Source organism: Prionailurus viverrinus, chromosome B2 (assembly GCF_022837055.1).
Source record: "Prionailurus viverrinus isolate Anna chromosome B2, UM_Priviv_1.0, whole genome shotgun sequence".
In the NCBI taxonomy this organism is placed as follows: domain Eukaryota; kingdom Metazoa; phylum Chordata; class Mammalia; order Carnivora; family Felidae; genus Prionailurus; species Prionailurus viverrinus.
Window position 1 is genome coordinate 45,238,109 of NC_062565.1, and position 25,306 is coordinate 45,263,414.

General features: G+C 35.4%; 1 protein-coding gene across 1 annotated transcript in view; it reads left to right on the forward strand.

The window, feature by feature from the left end:
• Nucleotides 1-227: 227 nt before the first annotated feature.
• The window catches only part of CD2AP (CD2 associated protein), a 141,700-nt gene continuing 116,621 nt past the window's right edge, over nucleotides 228-25,306 (forward strand). The window contains exon 1 of the mRNA XM_047858581.1: nucleotides 228-356. Coding sequence (XP_047714537.1) covers nucleotides 353-356 — 4 coding nt within the window. The 5' untranslated portion in view covers nucleotides 228-352. The remainder of the gene's footprint in view (nucleotides 357-25,306) is intronic.

Genomic DNA, 25,306 nt, shown 5'->3' on the forward strand with positions numbered 1-25,306 from the left:
AGGCAGCGGCCAGGACGAACCGGCTGGTCCCACCTCTGCTGCGGGAGCGAACCGGGCTGGGAAAGCCGCCGTCTGGGCGGGCGGGGGAGGGCCCTCCCGCCGCGGCGGCTTTGGCGGAGGCCCGGCGCGAGGAGCCGCCGCCGCCGCCGCCGCCTCCGCCTCCTGCTCGCGGGCCGCGCCGACGGGACTGTCCGGGGAACGCCGCGGGCGGATGGAGGCGCCACTTCGCCCCGCCTGAGCTCAGGAGGGAAGGAGCGCAGCGCGGGGCCCGCCTCCCGCCGCAAGTGCGGCCGCGCGATCGGCAGGAGGAGGAGCAGCGGGCGCCGGGCTTCACCCCGCGGGAGCCCCCAGCATGGGTAAGAGACTCGAGGGCGCTTCCCGCCGTCCGACTGCACCTCCCCAATTCGGGCAGGCGGTTCCCCTTCTCCGTGTCCGCGGGGAGGAGACGGGGTCAGCCCCTTCGCGGCCGCACCGCACCCTCCCCGTCGCCCCTCCTCGCCCTGCCTTCCACCTTGCTCTTCTCGCGGAGGAATTGGTCGGAGGGCTCATGGGTGCTTTCTCCTGCGCTCCCCTCCCCGCTTCATCCTGCTTTGGGGAAAGGTGAGGGGTTGGGGGGCGGGGGCACCGGGTCCCCTCTCCTCGCCCACTGCCCGGCTAACCTCGGGCCGAACTTCCCTCCCTGCCCCAGCCTTCTCTTTCCCTCCCCCATTCTGGTTGGATGGGGGAGGGTGATGGAAAAACTTGACAAAGTAGCACTTTTAGCTTCTTTATCTTCAGCGAGGCTTTGTATAGATCGGCCTTTTACTAGGTTTTCCGTTTGTTGTTGTTACGAGAGGTAATTTTTCCCTCCGCTGAAACTTGCAAGGGATGCCTCAAGGACAGGGAAACTTGACTTATTTACTTTGTTTTCACGTAGGCAAGTGTATTGGCACTTAAATATTAAATCTCATCCTGAGGACTGGGTTAGGGTTTGATGAGGTTTCAGTGTTGAACCCTTTGAGAAGCTGTTTCCTGTTTGGAGTTAGACTTCCTTGCGAGAGGAGAGAAAAGTACACGGCCTTATATGTTATTTACTGTGTGCTTTAAAGTTTTGTTAGGATCTAGCAAAAGCAGACTGTGTTGCAGCCTAGTTTGAAACGGAGTTTTGTTAAGTAGTATAACAATTCTTTTGATAACAAATTTCGGTGTGGGGTAGGCACTCTCTCAATCCTTTAAAAATTAAAAGCAATTTAAAAGAAGTGTCTGTACTGTTATAAATGTGTGCCATTATAAAGCATACATTTGTGCCACCAAAAAGCATAAGCATGTTCTATAAGAATAATCCCAATTTTGGATTTATAGAGTAAATCAGGAGGATTCTATCCTTTTTTTGTAGTTGAGAGTTGGTACTCTTCATATCAACACACTGTTAACCGAAATTAATAATTCATGCAACTAACAAATGATTTAGAAGCAGGACAAATACAGACTACTGCTGATGTGGCACCTTCTGCCCACACATTGTTTTGTCGGAATGCTTTAAGCATAGTGTTTACAGGTCCTCGCTTAGCTCTTCTGTATTTTGCTAGACTTTCTCCTTTTATGTTCTTTCAGGTAACTTTTGTACAGAAAGTGCTCTTAAACCTCCAAAGAGTAAAACCTTTGCTGTTTGGAACTTACAAATGAGATTATTTCCAATTAATTAGTTGAGTGTAACTGAGTTTTTGAGGGTTTATTCCTTTAAGCGTCAAATTATAAAACCACTGAAACCGATTTGGATGACATTTATACTAAAATAGGTAATTCTTTTTTGTCTTAAATAGGGTGCAGAGTGTAATTAAACCTCTTGATGACCAAGGGTCATCATTTGTGACCATCAGTTACTGTGATGCCTTGAGGATCTGCTGGATTGTATACAGGACTTTTGATCAGATTCCTTTGCATTTTGAAGTTATTTAAATACATGTTTTTCTGCTTTGCTATTGGATGTGCTTGTTACTGTGCCCTCTTCACCCTCAGTTCTCTAACTCTCTATGTAATTCTGCATACAGGAAAAATAAGTCTACCCTTAGTGTGTGAGATGTTCTCTTCAGGAAAATTAATGTTAGAACTTTGGCTTTGGAGTTACTAATTATCCAGAGTCCTTTTCTTAGTGACTTCTCTGCTGTGTTCTGGTTAGGCAAGTTGCTGCATTATCTAGGTAAAGTGTGGTATTTGTGTGCTTTCGACTACTCAGAATGTGTTTTGCAGGTTGATTACTTGGGGGCATTTGTAGTTAATTTTTAAAAGGTATTTGTCAGACATTTCCATATGAACGCGTACTTTAAATTTATCAGTCATGTAAAAATTCATATTAAAGTTATCCAAATCATTTAAAAGGAGTTTCCTTTATAATATAAACCTCATTTGTTTGGTTTTGTTGTCAGCAGTCTTTATTCCTTATGATTTAAGATGGTAGCTTAAAATATTTTATGTATTTTTATATATTTTATCTGATGTGTCACAAAATGAAAAATCTCTAATTTAATTGTTTTGAAATAAATTGGATACGCATTAAGTGACGGTTCCTACCATCTGTACTATTTAGGTAGTATAGCGAGAGAATTAAAGAGCATGGCTCTCTGGCTCTCCGCTGCGACAGCTTAAGGTCAAATCCTGGCTCTTCCACCTTTTAGCTGTTGTAACTGAGCAAGTTACTTAACCTGTCTGTGCTTCAGTTTCTTACTCTAAAAATGGGGTAAAAATAACCTTGCAGATGGTAATGGGGATTGGATGAACTAATACTTGTAAATTGTTTGGAACAGAGCCAGTGCTGATTCTTGTTATTTTCATTTTCAAATGATTTCCCTAATTCTTGTACCAGTTTATAAAGACAATTCTCAATTTTTGACCTTTGTTAAAAGGTGCGTATTGCATTTAAAGGAAGAGTGAGATAAGATAGATGATTTTGTAGTAATGCAGAAATTAATTTTTTTTCAGAAGTTTAATTTTGTGTAATAGGTCTTTATAACATTTATGTAGGAATTTACGGGTTTTTTTTCCGGTGTTGATTATACTTTGAAAAAGTCCATTATTGGGAGTAAGTTTAGTAGTTCAGGAGAAAGTATATGGGATGAATAGTAGGAGAGACTAGTAGTTTCTTTGAATTTTATGTTAAGCTTTTATGTGTTTAGTTTCTACATTTATTAAATATAGAAGAATACTTAACATAAAGAAATTTGAGGTATTCTGTGTGAAAGAATTTGGGGAGAGTTTAGAGAAATAGAAAGGTAAAACTTTACTTTTCTTACTCCAGAAGTACAGATCTGCATCTTAGAGGGGGAGTAAGACAGAAAGCAAGTGGCATAAAGTGTTAGTTACTATGTGTGAATTTTTATTTTTGAAAAAGTAAGTGGATTTTAAGGATTGAATTTCTGTTACTTTTAGGTAAGGTTCTGAACTTCTTAGTTTACATTATTTTTTTAAGCTCATATATGATTATTCAACATGTTTAAATAATGAGGCAGTTTTAATGGTCGGGAATAGGCAGTTGGTTTAGAGATGATAAATGCACTTTTATAATAGAGTGATTTATTTCCTTATTTTGTTGCGCTGTTTGGAGAAAATCTTGATTTATGCAGATAAGTAGTGGCAAATGGAAATTGCCTGCTAAAGGCTCACCTTTCAGTCTCAGGATTTACTTTAATTAAACTAATCCAGAGGATGAAATGGGAATATTAGAACTTTTTTGTTTCGAAGTTCGATCACTAGCAAAACTAGTAATAAGTTGTATTCCTTAACTAGTAAGTACTTGTGATTCGATTTTTCTAAGTGTTTCAAACTTTGAATAGCTATAGTTCCAAAAAATCCCATTAAGGGTGGAAATTCACATTGGTATTTTAAATTCACATTGATATTGATATTCACATTGTCATATATTTTTCTAAATTGGGGATTGGCAAAGTAAAACGATGTCACATTAACTTAATAAGATCTAAATTTTAAGGCATTTGAGTTAAAAACAAAGTTATAAAACATGAAGTGCATTCCACTTGCCAATCAAAAATAAATCCAAGTTTTTATTTACATGTAATCCAGATCTGTGATTTTTTTTTTCCTCCTCTTATTTGTCACGGAATATCCTTCTCTATTAAATGTATTTTAATTGCAAATTGAGCCATGTGATATATCACATAAATAAAAGAAAGGATAAGAACCATATTATTATTTCAATAGATGCAGGAAAAGCACTTGACAAAGTACAACATCTATTCCTGATAAAAACTCTCAACAAAGCAGGTTTAGAGGGAACATACTTGAACGTAATAAAAGCCATCTATGAAAAACCACAGCTAACATTATCCTTAATGGGGAAACATTGAGAGCTTTTCCCCTAAGGTCAGGCACAAGACAAGGAAGGATGTCCACTCTCACCACTTTCATTCAACATAGTACTAGAAATCATAGCCACAATAGTCACACAATGAAAAGAAATAAAAGGCATCCAGGTCTGTAAAAGTCACAGGATACAAAATCAATGTACAGAAATCTGTTGCATTTTTATATACCAGTAATGAAGCAGCAAAAAGAGAAAATAAGGAAACAGTCCCATTTATAATTACACCCAAAATAAAAAGATCCCTAGGAATGAACCTAACCAAAGAGATGAAAGACCTGTAGTCTGAAAACTGTAAGAACCTAGTGAAAGAAATTGAAGATGACACAAAGAAATGGAAAGACATTTCACACTCATGGATTGGAAGAACAAATACTGTTAAATTGCCTGTACCCAAAGCAGTCTACACATTTAATGCAATCCCTATCCAAATACCAACAGCATTTTTCACAGAATTAGAACAAACAGTCCTAAAGTATGTATGGAACTACAAAAGACTCTGAATAGCCAAAAGTAATCTTGAAAAGGAAAAGCAGAGCTCGAGTCATTACAATTTTGGGCTTCAAGTTATATTTTAAAGCTGTAATAATCAAAACAGTATGGTACTGGCACAAAAATAGACATGTAGATCACTGGAGCAGAATAGAAAATCCAGAAATAAATCTACAATTATATGGTCAATTAACCTTTGACAAAGAAAGAAAGGATATCCAGTAGGAAAAAGTCTCTTCAACAAATGGTGTTGGGAAAAGTGGACAGCAACCTGCAAAAGAATGAAACTGGACCACTTTCTCACACTATACACAGAACTAAATTCAGAATGGTTAAAGACCTAAATGTGAGACCTAAAACCATAAAAATCCTAGAAAAGAACATAGGCAGTAACTTCTTTGACATCGGCCATAGCAAATTCTTCCCAGATATGTCTCCTGAGGCAAGAGAAACAAAAGCAAAACTAAACTGTTGGGGCTACATCAATATAAAAAGCTTCTGCACGGCAAAGGAAACAGTTAATCAGACCTAAAGGCAGCCTAAGAATTGGAGAAGATATTTGCAAATAATATATCTGATAAAGGGTTAGTATCCAAAATATATAAAGAACTTCTACAACTCATCACCCCAAAAATGAATAATCCAATTGACAAGTGGGCAGAAGACATGAATAGACATTTCTTCCAGAGAAGACATACAGATAGCCAGTAGGCACATGAACAGATTCTCACCATCACTTACCATCAGGTGAATGCAAATCAAAACTGCAGTGAGGTATCACCTTATACCTGTCAGAATGGCTAAAATCATCAACACAAGAAACAACAGGTGTTGGCAAGGATGTGGCGAAAAAGGAGCACTTGTGCACTGTTGGTGGGAATGCAAACTGGTGCAGTCACTCTGGAAAACAGTTCAAAAGGTTAAAAGTAGAACTATCTTATGATCCAGCATTTGTACCATTAGGTATTTACCCAGAGAATACAAGAATACTAATTCAAAGGGATGCATGCACCCTATGTTTATAGCAGCATTATTCATAATAGCCAGGATGTGGATACAGCCCAAGTGTCCATTAGCTGATGAATGGATAAAGAAGATGTGGTGTGTGTATATGTGTGTGCGTGTGTGTACACATATGTGTGGAATATTATAGTGGAATATTAAGCTGTAAAAAGATGAAATCTTGCCATTTGCAGTGACATGGATAGAGCTACAGAGTATAATGCTAAGTGAAATAAGTCAGAGAAAGACAAAAACCGTATGATTTCACTCATATATGGCATTTAAGAAACAAATAAGCAAAGGGAAAAAATAAGAGGGACAAAGCAAGAAACAGACTCTTAATTATAGAGAACAAACTGATGGTTGCCAGAGGGGAGGTGGGTAGGGATGGGTGAAATAGGCTATGGGGATTAAAGAAACACACTTGTTATGATGAACACCAGGCGTTGTATGGAAGTGTTGAATCACTGTATTGTACACCTGAAACATATGATACTGTTAACTAGAATTAAAATAAAAACATAAAATGTATTTTAAGTATGGTAAATGTTTGTCATGGGAAGGGCTTGAATGTAGGCAAAGAAGGGTGTAATGATTCTTGATTCGGGTGAGAAGAGAACAAAGCTGCAGTTCTACTTCCTAGGTAAACTGGTGAAGCAAGGTATTAAAGATCTGAAATTGTTCAGTTTGTGTTCAGAAGAGAAAGGGCAAATAAAATCTAATATGTTGTTGTGATTGAAATTAGGCAGATTAGGTAATTGTTATGATGGATCTGTGACTTGCTCATCTGTAGGATTTGATATCTAACTACTAGGTAGATTGACCTAAATCAAGATATATAGGTCTTTCTACATGGAAGAGAGGCCAAAATACTGGTGTGGGGAATCTGGATAGAGATCCATAAACGTCTGTAGTCAGCCTGTCGGCATGAGCGATATGTAAAAGGCGGTGTGTATAGATAAATAGAGTGGCCCAGCTTGGTGTGGGAGTGGGATGTTGGTTGGTAGCAGGCACTAGGTAGAGGTTCAGACTGACATCTTGTGGGAAAAGGGAGGAAATGGGGTTTGGCAGTAGTCTTTGAAGTCCTAGCCACAGGGAAACAAAATCAGATAGCATCTAGGTTTTTATGAGAGACAAGGCAGGTATTTTTTCCCAGGAACAAAACTTGGTTATTGGAATTGTGTAGGATGAGCCAAGCAGTAATACTGAGCTCCTAAGCTATAGATGTTATATATTTTCTGTCTTGAGAGTATATTGGTAGCCTGCATTAGTTCCTGGATCTGTAAGTGGCCTTGGATAATGGGGTGATGTGAGATTCTCTGTCTAAATACTTGAGAGGATATTTCCTGGTCACAGTCTTTCTCTTTTACTTGGTCTTCTTGGTCTTCTTTCTCTTTACTTGGTCCTAGGGATTTGATGTATCTGCCTTTTCTTTGCTGTTTTTCACCCCAATGCAAAGCAGATAACAGTTTCAGTTTACCCTTCTATTTCAGAAACAAGAACACAATCCTTAACAAGTTGAGTAGTTGTAACTACCAATATGTAATATTAAACAGGCAAGTAAGAAGAAATTTGAAAGTACCACTAATTATTGGTTTCTTGGTTTCTTTCACTGAATTAAAGTTAGGCTATTTATTAGAAAGACTTGTTTGTTTTTGGTTTTGATTTTTGTTTGATTTGTAGCCCTTTTCACTGCTCCCACCATACTCTCCCTCCCTTTCCTCCAGCTTTTTTTAGGTTAATGTTAGATGTTTAGACACAGAGTCATTTATTACCATTGTTAGGCAGATAAAATTCCTTTCATAATCCTACTAGGGCTTCTCTGACCCAAAACTGTGTTATAATACAGTTGACCCTTGAACACCTCTGGTAAGGGGTACTGAGCGCCCCCCCATCTCTAAAGTTGAAAATTGAGCATAACTTTGACTCCCCCAAAACGTAGCTAATAGCCTACTTTTGGCCAGAAGCCTTACCGATAAACAGTGGATTAACACATATTTTGTATGTTACATGTATTATTTACTGTAGTCTTACAATAAAGTAAGCTAGAGAAAGAAAGTCGAATGTGGGGGCACCTGGCTGGCTCAGTTGGTAGAGCCTGTGACTCTTGATCTTGGGGTCATGAGTTCAAGCTACACTTTGGGTTAGAGCTTATTTAAAAAAGAAGGGAGAGAAAATACATTTGCAGTATTATAGTGTATTTATTAAAAAAAAAAGAAAAGAAATCTGTGTATAAATGGACCTGAGTAGTTCAAACCTGTTTTCAAGAGTCTATTTTACTTTGTTTTTCAGTCAGAACTCTGGTTTTAGCTCCAAGTGAAGTAGGCATTTTGGACTAAATTTACATTGTTTCTTTTTTGTATTTTGGATTTTTGTTTGTTTCTGAAGGTCTCAGGTATCTGGATGTTCTGCTTTCTTAACTGGTTTCTTCAATCGAAAGTATATTTACTAGTTTTTTGCACTTAGGGAAACTTTTACTCTAAAAAGAAACTGCTTTCTTAAAAATTCATTGTTCTAAATTGAGATCCAGCTTAAGATGTTGATCTGTTACAGATATGGCAGTGTTACAGATGCTTTCTTTGCTAGAACCTATTTATACGGTATCAGTCCTTTTCAGTACCTCTAGGAGACTTGGATTTTATAATCTTTCACATTTTGTATCTGTTCTTAAATTTCCCATCATGATCCCATTCTCTTTCTCAACTAATTTACAAAGACAGAGATGACTCATATGGGATCCTAAATTCTAGTATCTGTTTTAGTGTCATGTAGCTCAGGTTCTTTTTAATGATTCGGTGTCCAGGTAATTAATTCCAAGAGAGTGACTGTGTGGCATCTAATCACTGGGAGTTTCTAGTAGGAAGATACTTTAGTATGGTAACAGTAACAAGTAGTTACCACCAAGATTAAGAGACATGCTGTGTTGCAAGGTCTTATGGCCAAGGAAAGGAGCTGTATGTGAAAGCTTAATCAAGAAGTATTTGCCTTAATGTGAGGATTGTAATTGATGTCATGCGATGGATGCACTAGGGAGAGTAGGACAGATATATATTTTGGTGCCTCAGGTAGTTTATAGCAGTGTTACGGATTGGGCATATTATTAGAATCCCCTAGACTAAAAAAAAAAAGAAAAAAAAATTCATAGCCTCTGGAGATTCTAACATAAATAAATGCTCCTGCCTCTTTCTCCCTCCTGGTTGATGAGTGTCATGAATGTTTTGAGATGGCTTATAGTGTTATGATAGGAATAAGACTTAACATAATAGGAATAAAATTTAACATGTGAATCATTACAAATCTAAACAAGAGAAGGAGTGTAGTTCATTAAGATGTATTCCAATGTCAGAAATGTTAAAATGTAAATAGAGAAGCATGAGGAAGATCAGTTGGAAGGCAAGTGGGATTTGTTCATCTCTCATTAGTTTGACCAGTGACATAGTAAGGACTTGGCAGTAGCCAAGCTAATTTTTTTTTTCTATTCCTGGTGCTGAGTCTTCAGAGTGAAGCATGTCTTCATTTTAACTGATATCTTTAAGATTCTTTTACCTGAAAAATTAAAACTGCCTTAACATTGTTAGTATCTATCAGTGCCCTAGTACTGAGGCCCGAAATTTACTATGAGTGAAATTTCTAGAGCATTTATCATGATTATTGTAATAATCAAGTGCCAAATTGTTTGCTTGGATTTTAAGTGTAGAAGTTAGTATATTTGTAAAATTGAGACCTATAGTCTTGGCTAGAGTATAATGTTTTCAGGAAACATTGAAGTTGATCTTTCAAATGTATTCTCTCCTACATGGCTTTTTTTTTTTTCTTATTCTTTAGAGTAGAAACAACAAACTTCAAGTTATTTAGCAATGTATTCTCCTAATATCAAAGTTTTGTTAGATTTCAAAATTCCTTCTTTGCTGCAGCAGGTTTCCCTCTTTCATTTTGCCTTGCTGTTTTGGAGTGTGTGTGTGTGTGTGTGTGTGTGTGTGTGTGTGTGTGTGTAAATAAGATGGAGACTCCATTTTTACTTAACTATTAGTTAGACCATTCTTAGCAAACACATTTTATGAAGCAGTTAAAACAATTTTGCCTTAAATGATGAAAATAAATCTGTTGAAAGTTTAGAATTTCAGAATGAATGTCAAATGGAAGTGTAAAGGTGATATTTTAGACCCCAAGGTAACCCCTTTCCCATAAACATTTCCTGAATTTCTTATATTCTTTATATTTTATAAAACCCAATTGAATTATAGCTAGAATGTCAGAGTTTAAAGCCTGAATAAAAACTCCTTTGTTATTTTCTTCATTTCATATGTAATGAATGACCATACTTGCCTCATCACTTTTATTTTACTAAAAAAAATTTATCACCTTTAATAACTGGCAGAAAATTATGAGTCTGCTGTATATCCACTAAATCTATGATTCAGCAATACTTTAATTTGGAATAATAGGGGAGAGGGATCCAGCCAGTCTAAAGAATAATACAAATTTAAGTATGGTATATTGAAGTATGTCCACCTAAACCAGACTAACAAAATCTGACTAGTGGAGCTACTGTTTCAAGTTGGTATGAGGTCTAACTTGTCTTTTAGAAATAAACCCTTTAGGGGTGCCTGGCTGGCTCAGTTGGTGGTGTGCAATTATTGATCTCCAGTGAGTATGAGCCCCACTGTTGGGTATAGAGATTACTTAAAATCTTAAAAAAACCCAAAAAACAAACAAAAAATCCCTCTTTAATCCTTTCTATATGACTCATTTTATTTTATTTTATTTTTTAATTTTTTTTTTCAACGTTTATTTTTGGGACAGAGAGAGACAGAGCATGAACGGGGGAGGGGCAGAGAGAGAGGGAGACACAGAATCGGAAACAGGCTCCAGGCTCTGAGCCATCAGCCCAGAGCCTGACGCGGGGCTCGAACTCCCGGACCGCGAGATCGTGACCTGGCTGAAGTCGGACGCTTAACCGACTGCGCCACCCAGGCGCCCCTATATGACTCATTTTAATAGAGAAGTCAGTAATGTCAGATATTCAGCATCTTGTCAGGTGGGCATCTGTGTTGCATTGATGTTACATTCTCCTAGTAAATAAAGGGAAGATTATCTGTTTTGTAAATCAGAGACATTTCCATATGAGTCTTCACATGTTAAACAAATGTAGGCATAAAGGCTTAATTTGCTCAAAATTTGTTTAAAATAACTTGAACAGGGCACCTGGGTGGCTCAGTTGGTGGGGCGTTCAACTCTTGATTTTGGCTCAAGATCCCAGGGTTGTGGGATCAAGCCCCACCTTGGGCTCCATGCTGAGTATGGAGCCTGCTTAAGATTCTGTCTCTCCCCTGTTCCTCTTCTCTGCTTGCACGCTCTCTCTCTAAACATAAATAAAATAACTTGGACAGTGTTGATTGAACTATAAAATTATACCATCTTAAATGAGTGTTGTGAAGCAAGTATACATATGTTCTTTGGGGCATACTAACCTGATAAATTACATATATAATTAAAAGTTTCCTAATGTGTTAAAAAATAAAGAGGAACAGATGAAATTAATTTTAATATTTTGGCTATGTTGGCTTAAGGAAAATAGTTATTTCAGTGTATATTCAGTATAAAAAGTTATTAATGAGATAGTTTACATTTTTTTCCTGTCTTTGAGATCTGTTGTGTATTTTACATTAATATAACACGTTAATTTGGATTAGCCACAATTCAAGTGCCCAGTAATCTCATGTGTCAGGTGTTACCAGCTGAACAGTACAGTTTTAGGATGTAAGCCTTTACGTTTGTTGTGAATCTAATGAAAGTATAAAAATATTTTAAAATTATTATACAATTACAAATTATCACATAAGGAATTGTACTCTTTTAGAGTTTCTTAATGATAAACCACTTTTGGTCTTACCTGATTAATTTTATATTAGATACGAGTGATAATCTGTTGTAATTAGATAAATATATTTTCTCATGGAAAAAAGACTTAGTTTAGTAGATTGCATGTAATAGGCCTGAAGTTTGTTTCATTCTGCTTTCTTTTGTTTTGTTTTGTTTTTAATTTTTTTGACGTTTATTTTTGAGAGAGACAGAGCATTACTGGGGGAGGAGCAGAGAGAGTGGGAGACATGGAATCCAAAACAGGCTCCAGGCTCTGAGCTGTCAGCACAGAGCCCGACGCAGGCTCTAACTCAGGAGCCATGAGATCATGACCTGAGCCTAAGTCGGACACCCAACCGACTGAGCCACCCAGGCGCCCCTCATTCTGCTTTCTTTTTTTTTTTTTTTTTTTTTTTAATTTTTTTTTTTCAACGTTTTATTTTATTTTTGGGACAGAGAGAGACAGAGCATGAATGGGGGGAGGGGCAGAGAGAGAGGGAGACACAGAATTGGAAACAGGCTCCAGGCTCTGAGCCATCAGCCCAGAGCCTGACGCGGGGCTCGAACTCCTGGACCGCAAGATCGTGACCTGGCTGAAGTCGGACGCTTAACCGACTGCGCCACCCACGCGCCCCCAGTAAATTAGATATTTTTTGAGGTCTTGTATACCAGCACTGACAGAAGCATTCAAAATAAAAAGGTGGACAAGATCCTTGCCCTGGGTTGTTTAACAATTAATGGGGAGATTGCAGTATATTGTAATGGCTGTTAACGTTTAGTGAATATTTATTAAGTACTTCTGTTTAAGGCATGGTTTTAAGCACTTTACAAGCATTATTTAATTTAATTCTCACAACAAATCTATACGTTTTTGGGTTCTGTTATTTTTCTCATTCTGTAGATTAGGAAAGAAGCATAGAAGTAGTAGGTAATTACTACTGAATCCAGGCAATTGTCTGTATTCCCAGTGCTTGTGCTACTCTTAACCACTAAAAAATGTGGAACTAATTCCTAACTCTTCCTCTGAGAGGTGTCTTTAGGGTTATAGATAACAGGCATTTAGATCTTCCATATCCTGCCCTACTTTTTTTTTTTTTTTTAATCCTCCATTCTTAACACATTGTGACCGACTTTGTAATTTCCTTACTTACATGTTTATTGCTTATTTACCTTACCTTTTTAGAATGTAAATACAGGGTGTACAAAGTTTTAGAATATAAATTCCAGGAGTGCAGAGCTGCTACTTTTTTTTTTTTTTTTTTTTTTAATTTTCATTCTTCATTAGATGTATTCAGGTGCCTGGAACAAGTGGGAACCTTCCAGTAGCAGCCCCTCAAATATTTGCTGAATGAGTATGGAGTATCATATTTGTGTTGAAAGAAGAATTTAAAATTCTAGGCAATTTAGTATCTTCCAATTCAGTGCTACAAATAGCTATGTACATTTGATATATCAGGCACTGTGATAGGGCTTGGGAATACAAAGATAAGTGAAACAAAGTCCCTGCTCTCAACCCTGGCCAGATAATGTTTTTTGGTAACTTGAAGGTAACACCTCTTTGAGTATATGAATTTAAGTTATTTTTTTAATGCACGTATTTACTTTTGGTGTATGCTTGGAAACATGGAGAAATTCAAATGATAACTTTAGATTTTTTCATGATTCTGATTATTCTTATAGGTTCTTGCAGTTGTTTACATAACTTCATTACATTTTTAAAGTCTTGAGAGTGAAATTGTCTTTTATAGCAATTTTCCATTTTTTGGTAAGCTAAAATTTCTTTTTAACTGATATATTGGCTAATTATTAGCATTTAAGGAATGCTTTAAATGCTAGGCATTTTATTCAGTATTTAATTTCCATTGGAGCGTTCTGGGATTAAACATCATTGTTTCCATTTTCCAGAATCAGAAATTGAAGTTAAAGAGATTGTTACTCACCCAAGGTCAGAGACAGGATGTGGAGAAGGCTGGAGTGAACTTGCATTGTTCTGATTTTAAAGCATGTCCTCTTAATTATTTCTTAAAACATTGAGGGAGAAAATTGAGCTACACAGAGCAAGTGATACAGATTGAAATGACTATTCCAATGTGGTGTAAGAAAACAAATTTAAATATTTATTACCCTAAAATTGTGGATTGGTATTATCCACATGTATTTGGTATTTGGTACATGTATTTGGGTAACTATTTTCTCTTAAAAGATTTTAAATTACAGCTGTGTGTTACACTTTGGTCTTTTACTTATGTATCCAGTAGATTATCATAAGATTTTTTGATGAATTCTGTAAAACTTTATGACAAATACATGGTATGTTTTTAATGTGGCTTGAAATGTGCTTAAAACTAATTTCTACTGTTTTTTCAAAATTAATAGTGGAACTAAAAATTTGAATGAGGACTATATAAACAATTATTTTTATTTACTTATTTATTTTTATTTTGGAGAGAGAGTGCATGTATGTGCAAGTGAAGGAGAGGGGCAGAGGAGGAAAGAGAGAGAATCTTAAGCACGCTGCACTTAGTGTTGAGCCTTTCATTAGTCTTGATCTCAGGAGCTTGAGATCATGACCTAAGGGGAAATCAAGAGTTGGGTACTTAACCAACTGAGCCACCCAGATGCCCCTAGATGAGGAATATTTAATAGAATTTTCCACCTTGTTTGCTTTTCAGATGTATTTTGTATATTTGTTCTTAGGAGGCATTAATTACATGTGCATGGTAATATTTTTGCTTTGAACTAAGTCTTCATGTGATTAAAATCCTTTTGTTTTTTAAACTTAGATTATTTTTGTAGATATTTGTCACCTATGGATCTGACTTAGTAATATTAAAAGGAATGTAATACTGTGTAAAAATTTTCTTCTACTACATACTCTATTCTCTGAATACTCTGAATAAGAGCACTTGGTACTATGCAGACTTTTGCACTCTATTTGAAATACAAAAAGGAGGGTTGCATTTTGTGTATGATATCTTTAGATTAGGCACAAATCACTACCAGTGATTTACTTATTTCTGTTGAAAGTAAAGCATGTTTATCAGTTCTCTTTTAATTTGAGGAGAGCACAGAAATTCTGATATTATATGGCTAAAAGGACTTTAGGGCTTACCGTGCTTTTCATTACTATTTTGACTGGGTAACTTTAGGGAACCTGAATAATGGAATGTCAAGTAACATTAAGCAACGCTCATCAAAGTTGCATTTCTCCATTTATGTAAAAATAGCCCTGGAAATAAGTTCCTGGTAAAGATTTTTGGTTTTGGCAAGAAATATTTATTACCGAAAATAAAAAGTAAAAATATTTTTTATTTTTATTTAAAAAAAATTTCAAAATGCTTATTTTTGAGAGAGGGGGAGAGGGGAGGGACAGAGGGAGGGAGACACAGAATCCTAAACAGGCTCCAGGCTCTGCACTGTCAGCACAGACCCTGATGTGGGGTTTGAACTCACGAACTGTGAGATCATAACCTGAGCTGAAGTCGGATGCTTAACTGACTGAGCCACCCTGGTGCCCCCCAAAAATATTTTTTATTTTTTATCTTAATTATTTAAATAAGAGGTATAAAGTATTTCTATCATATTACTGCTTCTTTGGAGTAAAGCTTATAATTGTTTCTGAATTTACAGTGGAATTTTTTTTTTGTTAATATCTGTACAACTTCTTGTATTTTGTCCTTTGCTATAGTAAACAAAGGTTAAAGCTCAAATGTATAATATAACCAGTGATGCAAGATAGAGTATATTTAATTTGACAGACCTAATTAGATATTGTAATATTTATCTATACTGTATTGATCAGAACCAAAGTAAATATTCCCTAGTGAATGCCCATACAGTTCAAACCTGTTTAGAATTTGTATAAATTGTTTATATTATTTTTTTATGAAGTGACTTTTCATTATCAGAAGAATAAATATTTATTAGGGCAGAATAGTTGGCAAAATTATAATATTACCATCAATATTTTGTGTATAATTTTTTAAAAATTCTGGATTTTAAGATTTTTAACTTTGATTTTCAGGCATTCTTTTGTTTTTAAAAAATCACTATTGTGTTTTTTTTTATTGTTTTTTTTTTTTTTTTAAATCACTATTAGAAGATAAAATTGTAGACTCCTTAAAAAATACTACCAGTAAACACTGCCCCTACCTGCAGCCAAGTTGTTAAGGGGAAAAAAAATTTTATATATATATATATATATATATATATACATATATACATATATATATATATATATATATTCTTAAATTCTTAGTGGCTGTACTTCATTTTAAATACTACAGTTTTGCTTGTTTTTCAATCTTGGTTGTATTATTTTTCTTTTTGGTTCTTTCAAATGCCTTTAATTCTTTGTCTGGTTTGCTGCAGATATTTATTCCTAGTTTCCAATTTGCTTGCTTTAAATTTTGATTGTTTTGTTTGCTCTAAGTTTAGAAATGTCTCCTCACCAGTTTTGATACTTCCATTTCCTTCCCTCCCTCCTTTGCGTTCCTCTTCCTCCTTCCTTCTTCTGTGTGTGTATGTGTGAAAGAATTCTGTTTTTTTTTTTTTTATAGTTTATTTATTTATTTTGAGAGAAAGAGTGCACTCACATGCACAGGGGAGGAGGGGTAGAGAGAGAGGGAGAGAGAATCTCTAGCAGGCTCCATGCTCAGTGCAGAGCCTGATGCAGAGCTGGAGCTCAGGAACCATGGGTCATGACCTGAGAGGAAATAAAGAGTTGGCACCCAGGCACCGTGGTTTTTTCTTCTTCTTTTTTTTTTTTTTTTTTAGTATAAGTTTTTAGTAATATTTACACCTGATGTGGGGCTTAAACCTATAACCCTGAGGTCAAGAGTTACACCTCTTGGGAAAAAAAAAAAAATAAGAGTTATACCTCTTTGGGCACCTGTATTGCTCAGTTGGTTAAGCGTCTGACTCTTGGTTTTGGTTCAGGTCATGATCTCATGGTTCATGAGTTTGATCCCTGCATCCCTGTTTGCTATGACAGCACAGATCTCGCTTGGGATTTTCTCTCCCCCCCACCCCCCGCCCATTTCAAAATAAATAAATAAACTTAAAAAAAATAAGAGTTACATGTTCTGACTGAGCTAGCCAGGTGCCCTGAGAAGAGGTGTTTTTTGTTTTTGTTTTTTTAGTAACTCAACTGGAACCCACCAGATATGGTATGAAATGAAAATATGTATGTTGCATATTTCCCCTTATATGGAGCTTTTCAACCTTAGTAGTTTTGGGCCAGAAATTAATTTGTTGTGAAGGGCTGTCCTGTGCATTGATGGGTACTTAGTGGTATCCCTCGCCCCTAACCATGAGATGCCAGTAGCATTGCCTGAGCCATAACCAAAAGTGTCGCCAGACTTTGCCAGCTGTTGGGCAAATTCATCTTGGTTGAGAATCATTGCCCTAATATAGATTAGTTCTGAACTTGCATGTTATAAATCTAGTTATCCTGAGAGAAACTGAATTGGTAATTTAGCCCCAAAGCTTAAGTTTTCTAGGGCAAAGCTTGAGCTTAAGACCTCATGTTAGGGGCGCCTGGGTGGCGCAGTCGGTTAAGCATCCGACTTCAGCCAGGTCACGATCTCGCGGTCCGTGAGTTCGAGCCCCGCGTCAGGCTCTGGGCTGATGGCTCGGAGCCTGGAGCCTGTTTCCGATTCTGTGTCTCCCTCTCTCTCTGCCCCTCCCCCGTTCATGCTCTGTCTCTCTCTGTCCCAAAAATAAATAAAAACGTTAAAAAAAAAAAATTAAAAAAAAAAAGACCTCATGTTAGAAGCTTTTTACTGCAACAAGAGGGATTGAGTTCACACAAATTACAGTAAGACTGAAGTTTGTTGAATGCTGTTTAGAACCTGTGGATCATATGGTATTTTATCTATTTATATGATAAGTGAGATTTTCCAAGACATTTATTTATTAATTATTATTAAAAAACTTTTTAAATGTTTATTTATTTTTGAGAGAGAGAGTGTGCACGTGCATGAGCAGGGGAGGGGCAGAGAGAGAGGGAGACATAGAATCTGAATTGTCAGCACGGAGCCTGACGCGGGGCTTGAACTCATGAGCCGTGAGATTGTGACCTGAGCTGAAATCAGATGCTTAACCGACGGAGCCACCCAGGAGCCCCTATTATTGTTTTTAGAGTAAGTGTTATGCCCATTGTGGGGCTTGAACTTATGACCCTGAGTTCAAGAGTTGTACGCTCTACTGACTGAACCAGCCAGGTGCCCCAGATTTTCCAAGATTAAACCTCTATCCCCTGCTTATTGTGGTGGCTAATTATGTATTTGAATTCCCTGTATTGGCATTTTATACAGAAACTTATATGTTTGAGATGGTACATTTGTGGGTGCAAATTTTGGTCTTAATATCATTTAAATTGTGTTTAAATAATAAGTTATGAATAAATAATGAATACATTATTTTAGTGAATAAATTATTTTAAGATAGTGAAGTTTTGTAAATCATCTGTTTCGGAGAACTGTTTTTGAGGACATTTTTTAGGCTACTTTCAGATTTTATTCCTGGATTATGAAGCTGTTGATTTTTTTTTTTAATCCCCTGAGTAATTTGTGTGTGTGTGTGTGTGTGTGTGTGTGTGTTTAATAAAAATTTATCCATGTAAGTGAGATTTTTAGGCTTGGCACTCTATTTATTTATTTATTTTTTTAGGCTTGGAACTTTATAGCCTAACGAAGAACGAGCCTAGTGTCGTAGGTTCTCACATGCCTCTGGGCCTCTGTGTCTGGCCCCAACTCTGCAGCATCTCTTTCTAGAGTGTTGAATTGACAAATCTCTTTGTGTATTCTGTAATCTCTTGTGGCTCCAATTTATTTTTCATTGCTCATCCTGATAGGCTTCGTTGAGGTATTTAATCTTTTGAGATGTTTTAGAAGTGGATAGCTGGGTGAGCTAATCAACCATACAAGTGCTACTGCTTTTCATTGGTTAGTTAAATAATCATAACTTAAGTCTTTGGGGTTAGGATGGCTCTTTATATATTGGCAAAAATATCCCCAAAGATCTAAGATGAATTTATTTTGAATTTTACTGACATTAGGAGGATATGGTTTATTTAGCTCTGATAAATGAGAAGTTAGTGTTTTTGGTTGTAGTTTGATTATTTGAAAAAATTAAAAATAGAATGCTACTTTAACATGTATAAAAAGAGCTTTCACAACAAACTAATTTTTAAGCAATAAGTGAATTTATTGGAAAAGATGTGAACTGTTGAAAGTTTGACTTTTGAGTAGAGACTTTGTTAAAGTGGATAAAATATTTGAAAGTCAACTCTAATTCTGCAAGATGGCACAAATAATTTAGACTATACAACATAATTTAAAGAGGCGTTCATTGTATTGCTGACATTCACTGGAACATATTTTTTTTGCCATATACTCATGACTTTATAGTATTTTGAAAAACATTGTGTATGTTTATATGTGTGTATTATATACAAGAATATTACTAAGGAAGGTTAACAATTTTCATATCCAAATATAGGCATTATAATTAAGTAGATGGCTAAGAGCAGGTAGAACTATTAACTGAGTAAATAAATAGCCAAGAACTAGAAAAACAGAGCATTTGGAAGTCAGGAACATATCTTGTTTCATATGACTTGTACTATAGAATTTGTGGTTTTTAAGATAGTGAAGTGATGTTGGAAGATTGATGTTAACCTTTTTGTATCAAGTTTAGTCTTGGTAACTAAATTCTGAAATTCTATTGGAGTAGGGTGGATGGAATTTACTGTGTTTTAATGATCCCTTCAGGATTGAAACATGTCCCAGTTGGTTCTAACTGGCTCTACTACTTCCTAGGTGAAATGTTTTGATGTGTACTAGGGGTCATAACCTCAGATACCCTCCTGTATCACCTTGGGATGAAGCCCTAACCAGAAAAGTTCTCATTATAATAAGGAACACTGTTGCATAATTGGGGTTCTGCCACACCAGCATTCTGTAAATCCACTATATTGAGATACCAACATTAGTAACATATTTTCTGATTGTAGAAACTGTTCGATTTAGGAGGTTTAGAAAATACAGAGAGAATAAAGAAGAAGAAAAAAGATCTGTAAACTCCAGAGTGGTTTTTTTGATGTATTTCAGATCTTAAAAAATAAATATATTTCACAGATTTGGTTTATACTTTACATGTAGCTTGGTCTCTTGCCTTATTCATTTGAAATTTCATTGTTCATATTTTCCGAAACTATATCGTCTCTCATTGAGTCTTATTCCCTTGTATGGTTTTACTGTATTTGATTTAACTAGTCACCTGTTGTTTGACATGGATTGCCTAAGGTGTGTGTATTTTTATGATTAAAATTTTGCTCTTCAAGCTACATAATTTGGATTTTTAATAGAAAAATAAGAAAATTGCAAATAATGCAAATGAGGGGGAAAACTTACCCAAAGTTATTACCTGTCATTGCGATATATATCTTTGCAAACTTTTTTTTGTGGTATATAAACCAATGTGTGTGTGTTTTATACAAAAGGGAAATCGTATATTTGACACTTTTTTATCTTGATGGTAGTATTGTGAGTATGTGTCATTTTGTTCTGTTTCTTTTTAATACAGTAGCCTTATTATTCTGGCTGTAGTATTAATTAGTTTTTAAAAAAATCAGGTATTTGAGCAATTTAGAAAGTGAAAGAAAATAAAAATCCAAGTTTCTCACCACTCAGAAATAACTATTAACATTTTTGTTTATGGATTTCTATATTCAATTTTTTTAATCCTTCCCTCCCCCCCGCCTTTTTTTTCCCTTTTTGGAAAAAATAAGATTGTGTGATACATGCCACTTAATATACCTTTCATTTATCACGAACATCTTTCTAGGACTACATTACCATTATCCTCACTGATGTCAGAATTACTAGACTCTTGCTCTTTATAGCATTACAAAAGACAGATTATATTTGTACATAGTTATCCTGTTATTTATTAGAATTGACATACAGGAAAATGGACTTTTTTGGATGTGTGCAGTTCTATTAATTTTGTAGTGACCATCTCTTCTCCCTCCTGTGGCAACCAGCTGTTCTTCATAGATTTATCTTTTTGAAAATTTCATATAATTGGTTTGTACAATATGTAACCTTTTGAAATTGGCCTAATTTAATGTAATGCTCTTAAGATTTGTTCGTTAACTGTATCAATAGTTCATTTTTGTTGCTGAGTAGTATTTCATTACATGACTATACCACAATTTTCTATCCATTTGTCTATTGAAGGGTGTTTGTTTTTCTTTTCCTGGTTCGTAGCACTTATGGATAGAGCTGCTATAAACATTTGTGTAGAGGTTTTTATGTGAACATGTATTTTACTTCTCCAGAGTATATGTAACTAGGAGTGGGATTGTGAGTCATATGGAAATGTGTATGTTTAACTTTATAAGAAACTGCCAAACTCTTTACTGGTGTCTGTACTTTTTTTTTTTTTTTGGTATTGCTACCAGCAATATTGTAGATTTCCAATGGCTTCACATCCTTTTTAGAATTTCTTATCTTAGCCATTGTGATAAATATTTTTTACTTACCTCATTGTGTACAGTTGGGAGAGTTCATCATTAAATATTTGGTAGAATTTGCCAGGAAAACCATCTGGGTCTGGAGATTTCTTTTTCTAGAGTGTTTCCAACGACAAACTTAAAAAAATTTTAAAAGTAGTTATTCAGATTATCTGAAACTACCAAAGCACCAAAACTTTGAGGCTTAATGTTTTTTAAAATAAAAAAAAAAATTTTAACATTTATTCAGTTTTTGAGAGATGGAGATAGAGCATGAATGGGAAAGGGGCAAAGAGAGACAGAGACACAGAATCTGAAGCAGGCTCCAGACTCTGAGCTGTCAGCACAGAGCCCAACACAGGGCTCAGACTCAAAAATGGTGAGATCATGACCTGAGTCGAAGTTGACACTTAACTGACTGAGATACCCAGGTGCCCCAAAACTTTCAGGTTTTCTACATGTGTATGTTGTTTACAGTTTTCCTTATTATTATTGTTTTTAATGAGTATAAAGTCTTTAGTGATGGTGTCTCTTTTTATTCTTGATATTGGTAATTTGGGTCTTCTCTTTTTTTTTCTTAATCATTCTTCCTAGAAATTTATTAATTTTATTGACCTTTTAAAATGATCAATTTTGGTTTCATTGATTTTTCCCTATTTTTCTATTTTCTCTGTTTTTATATCCTATTTCCTTTGGTTGTACATTTTATGATTTCAGATTTTATGTTTTCTCCTAGCCTATGAATTATACTTAGAATTTTTTTAGGTATTTGCCTTAAAGTTTGCTATATATATTTATAACCAGTCTGAGTTCACCTTTATTTATTTATTTTTTAAAGTTTATTTATTTTGAGAGAGAGAGACAGGGACAGAGAGAGAGGGGGGAGAGAGAGAGAGAGAGAGAGAGAGAATCCCAAACAGGCTTTGTGCTGATAACACAGAGCCTGACATGGGCTTGATCCCACAAACCATGAGATCATGACCTGAGCCAGAATCAAGGATCAGTTACTTAACCAACTGAGTCACCCAGGCGCCCCCTGAGTTCACCTTAAAATAGCACTGCACAACTTCACATGTAATGCAGGTACCATAGAGTATTCCTAACTCTTCCTTTGTCCTTTATGAAGTTGCTGTCACTTATATTATTAGCCTGTCGATGTGCAATAATTAGTAAATTACTATTTTAAACAGTTATCTTTTAGATTAGTTACGAGTAAGAAAAAGAATTTTGTTTTACTTCCATTTATTCCTTTTCCTTCACTCTATTAAGAAAAAATATTTAATAATGGTTGATATGCAGTGTTATATTAGTTTCAGGTGCATAACATAGTGATTTGGCAATTCTATATATTATGCAGTTCTCACAGTGGTAAGTGTAGTTGCCATCTGTCACCATACAATGTTATTACAATATTACTAACCGTATTTCCTATATTTTTCATCTCTGTAACATATTTATTTTATAACTGGGAGTTTGTACCTCTTATTCCCCTCGCCTGTTTTGCCCATCTCCCATCTCTTTCCCCTCTGGCAGCTGGCAATTCTCTGTATTTACAGTCTTTCTGGATTTTTCTTTTTTTTTTTTAAAGATTCCACAAATAAGTGAAATCATATGGTATTTGTGTTTCTTTGACTTATCTCCATTTTAGCATAATTCCAGGTCTATCCCTGTTAATGTAAATGGAAAGATCTCATTCTTTTTTTTTATGGCTGAGTAACACGCCGTTATCTATCTCTTTGTTTATACACATACGCATATACGTATATATACACACACACACACCACATCTTCTTTTATCCATTCATCTATCAATGGACACAGGTTGCTTCCATATCTTGGCTATTGTAAATAATGCTGTAATGAACACGGGCTGCGTATGTCTTTTTGAATTAGTGCTTTTGCTTTCTTTGAGTAAATATTCAATAGTGAAATTACTAGATCGTATATTCTTTCTATTTTTAATTTTTTGAGGAACCTCCATACTGTTTTTTTTTTTTTTTTTTTTACAGTATCACCAATTTACAATCCCACCAGAAGTGCATGAGGATTTTTTTCTCTATCCTCATCAACATTTGGTATTTCTTGTCTTTTTGATTCTAGCTGCTCTGACTGGTGAAAGGTTATAACACATTTTTTTTTAACACTGTGGTTTTGATTTATATTTCCTTGATATTTTGTTATTTTGAGCATTTTTTTCATGAGTCAGTTGGCCATCTGTATGACTTTATAAAAATGTCTCTTTAGGTATTCTGTCCATTTTCAAAACTGGATTCTTTGTTTTTTTGGTGTTGAGTTGTAAGAGTTGTTTATATATTTTGGCTATTAACCCTCTTGTTGGATAAATCATGTGCAAATATCTCTTCTCATCCAGGAGGTTGCATTTTCATTTTGTTGATGACTTCCTTTGCTGTGCAGAAGCTTTTTACTTTGGTAGTCCAAATAGTTTGTTTATTTTTTATTTCCCTTGCCTGAGGAGACCTACCCATAAATATGTTATCAGGGCCAGTGTCAAAGAGACTACTGCCTGGTTTTTTTTTTTTTCTTTTAAGGAATATTCTGGTTTCAGTTCTCATATTTAAGTGCTTAAACCACTTTATTTTTCTATACATTGTAAGAAAGTGGTCGAGTTCTATTCTTTTGTGTGTAGCAGTCCATTTTTACCAACAGCATTTATAGAAGAGACTCTTTGCTCCACTGTACTTTCTTGCCTGCATTTTTGTAGATTAATTCATCATATTTCATCATTTTGTAGATTAATTCATCATTATAACTTTCCATTTGTGTCATCTGTAGTTTCTTTCTTCAGTGTCTTATAATTATCACATTATAGGTTAGTCACCTTCTTGGTTAAATTTATTCCTAGGTATTCTATTCTTTTTGGTGTAATTGTAAATGGGATTGTTTTCTTAATTTCTCTTTCTGCTGTTTTGTTTTTAGTATATAGAAATGCAGCCAACTCCTGGATATTTATTTTGTGTCCTGCAACTTTACTGAATTCAGTTTTTCTCAAGTCTTTTTGGTGGAATCTTTAGAGTTTTCTATATATAGGGTTATGTCATCTGGAAATAGTGACAGTTTTACTTCTTCGTACCCATTTGGTACCTTTCTTTTATTCCTTTTTCTTGCCTGATTGCTATAGCTAGGATTTCCAGTACTGTTTTGAATAAAAGTGGCAAGAGTAGGTACCTTTGTCTTGTTCCTAATCTTAAAGGAAAAGCTCTCAGTTTTTCACCATTGAGTATGACATTAGCTATGGGTTCATTATATATGGCTTTTTTATGTTGAAGTGTGTTCCCTCCACACCCATTTTGTTGAGAGTTTTTATCATGAATGGATGTTGAATTTTGTCAGATGCTTTTTCTGCATCTATTGAGATGGTCATACGGGATTTTATCTTTTATTTTGTTGATGTGATGTGTCATGTTGATTGATATTTGGATACTGGACCATCCTTGGATCTCTGGAATAAATCCCATTTGATCATGGTGAATGATTCTTCTAATGTATTGTTGAGTGAAATTTGCTAATATTTTGTTGAGTATATCTGCCTCTGTTTTCATCAGATATAATTAACCCATAGTTTTCTTTTTTCATAGTGTTATTGGTTCTAGTATTAGGGTAGTGCTGTAAGCTTTCCTTCATTTTTTTAAATAGTTTGAGAAGAATAGGTATTAACTCTTCTTTAAATGTTTGGTAGAATTCAACTGTGAAGGCATCTGGTCTTGGACTTTTGTTTATTGGAAGTTTTTTTGATTACCAGTTTAATTTTCTTAGTTGTCATCAGTCTGTTCAGATTTTCTATTTTTTCCTGATTCAATATTGGAAGAATGTATGTGTCTAGGTATTTATGCATATCTTCTAAGTCGGCCAATTTGTTGGCATATAAATTTCTGTAGTAGTCTTTTATAAATCTGTGGTCTTGGTTGTTACTTGTTTCATTTCTGGTTTTATTTACTTGAGTTCTCTTTTTTTCTTGATGAGTTTGGCTAAAGGTTTATCATTTTTGCTTATCTTTCAAAAAGCAGCTCTTGGATTCATTGATCTTTTTTATTTTTTAAAAAATATCATTTATTTCT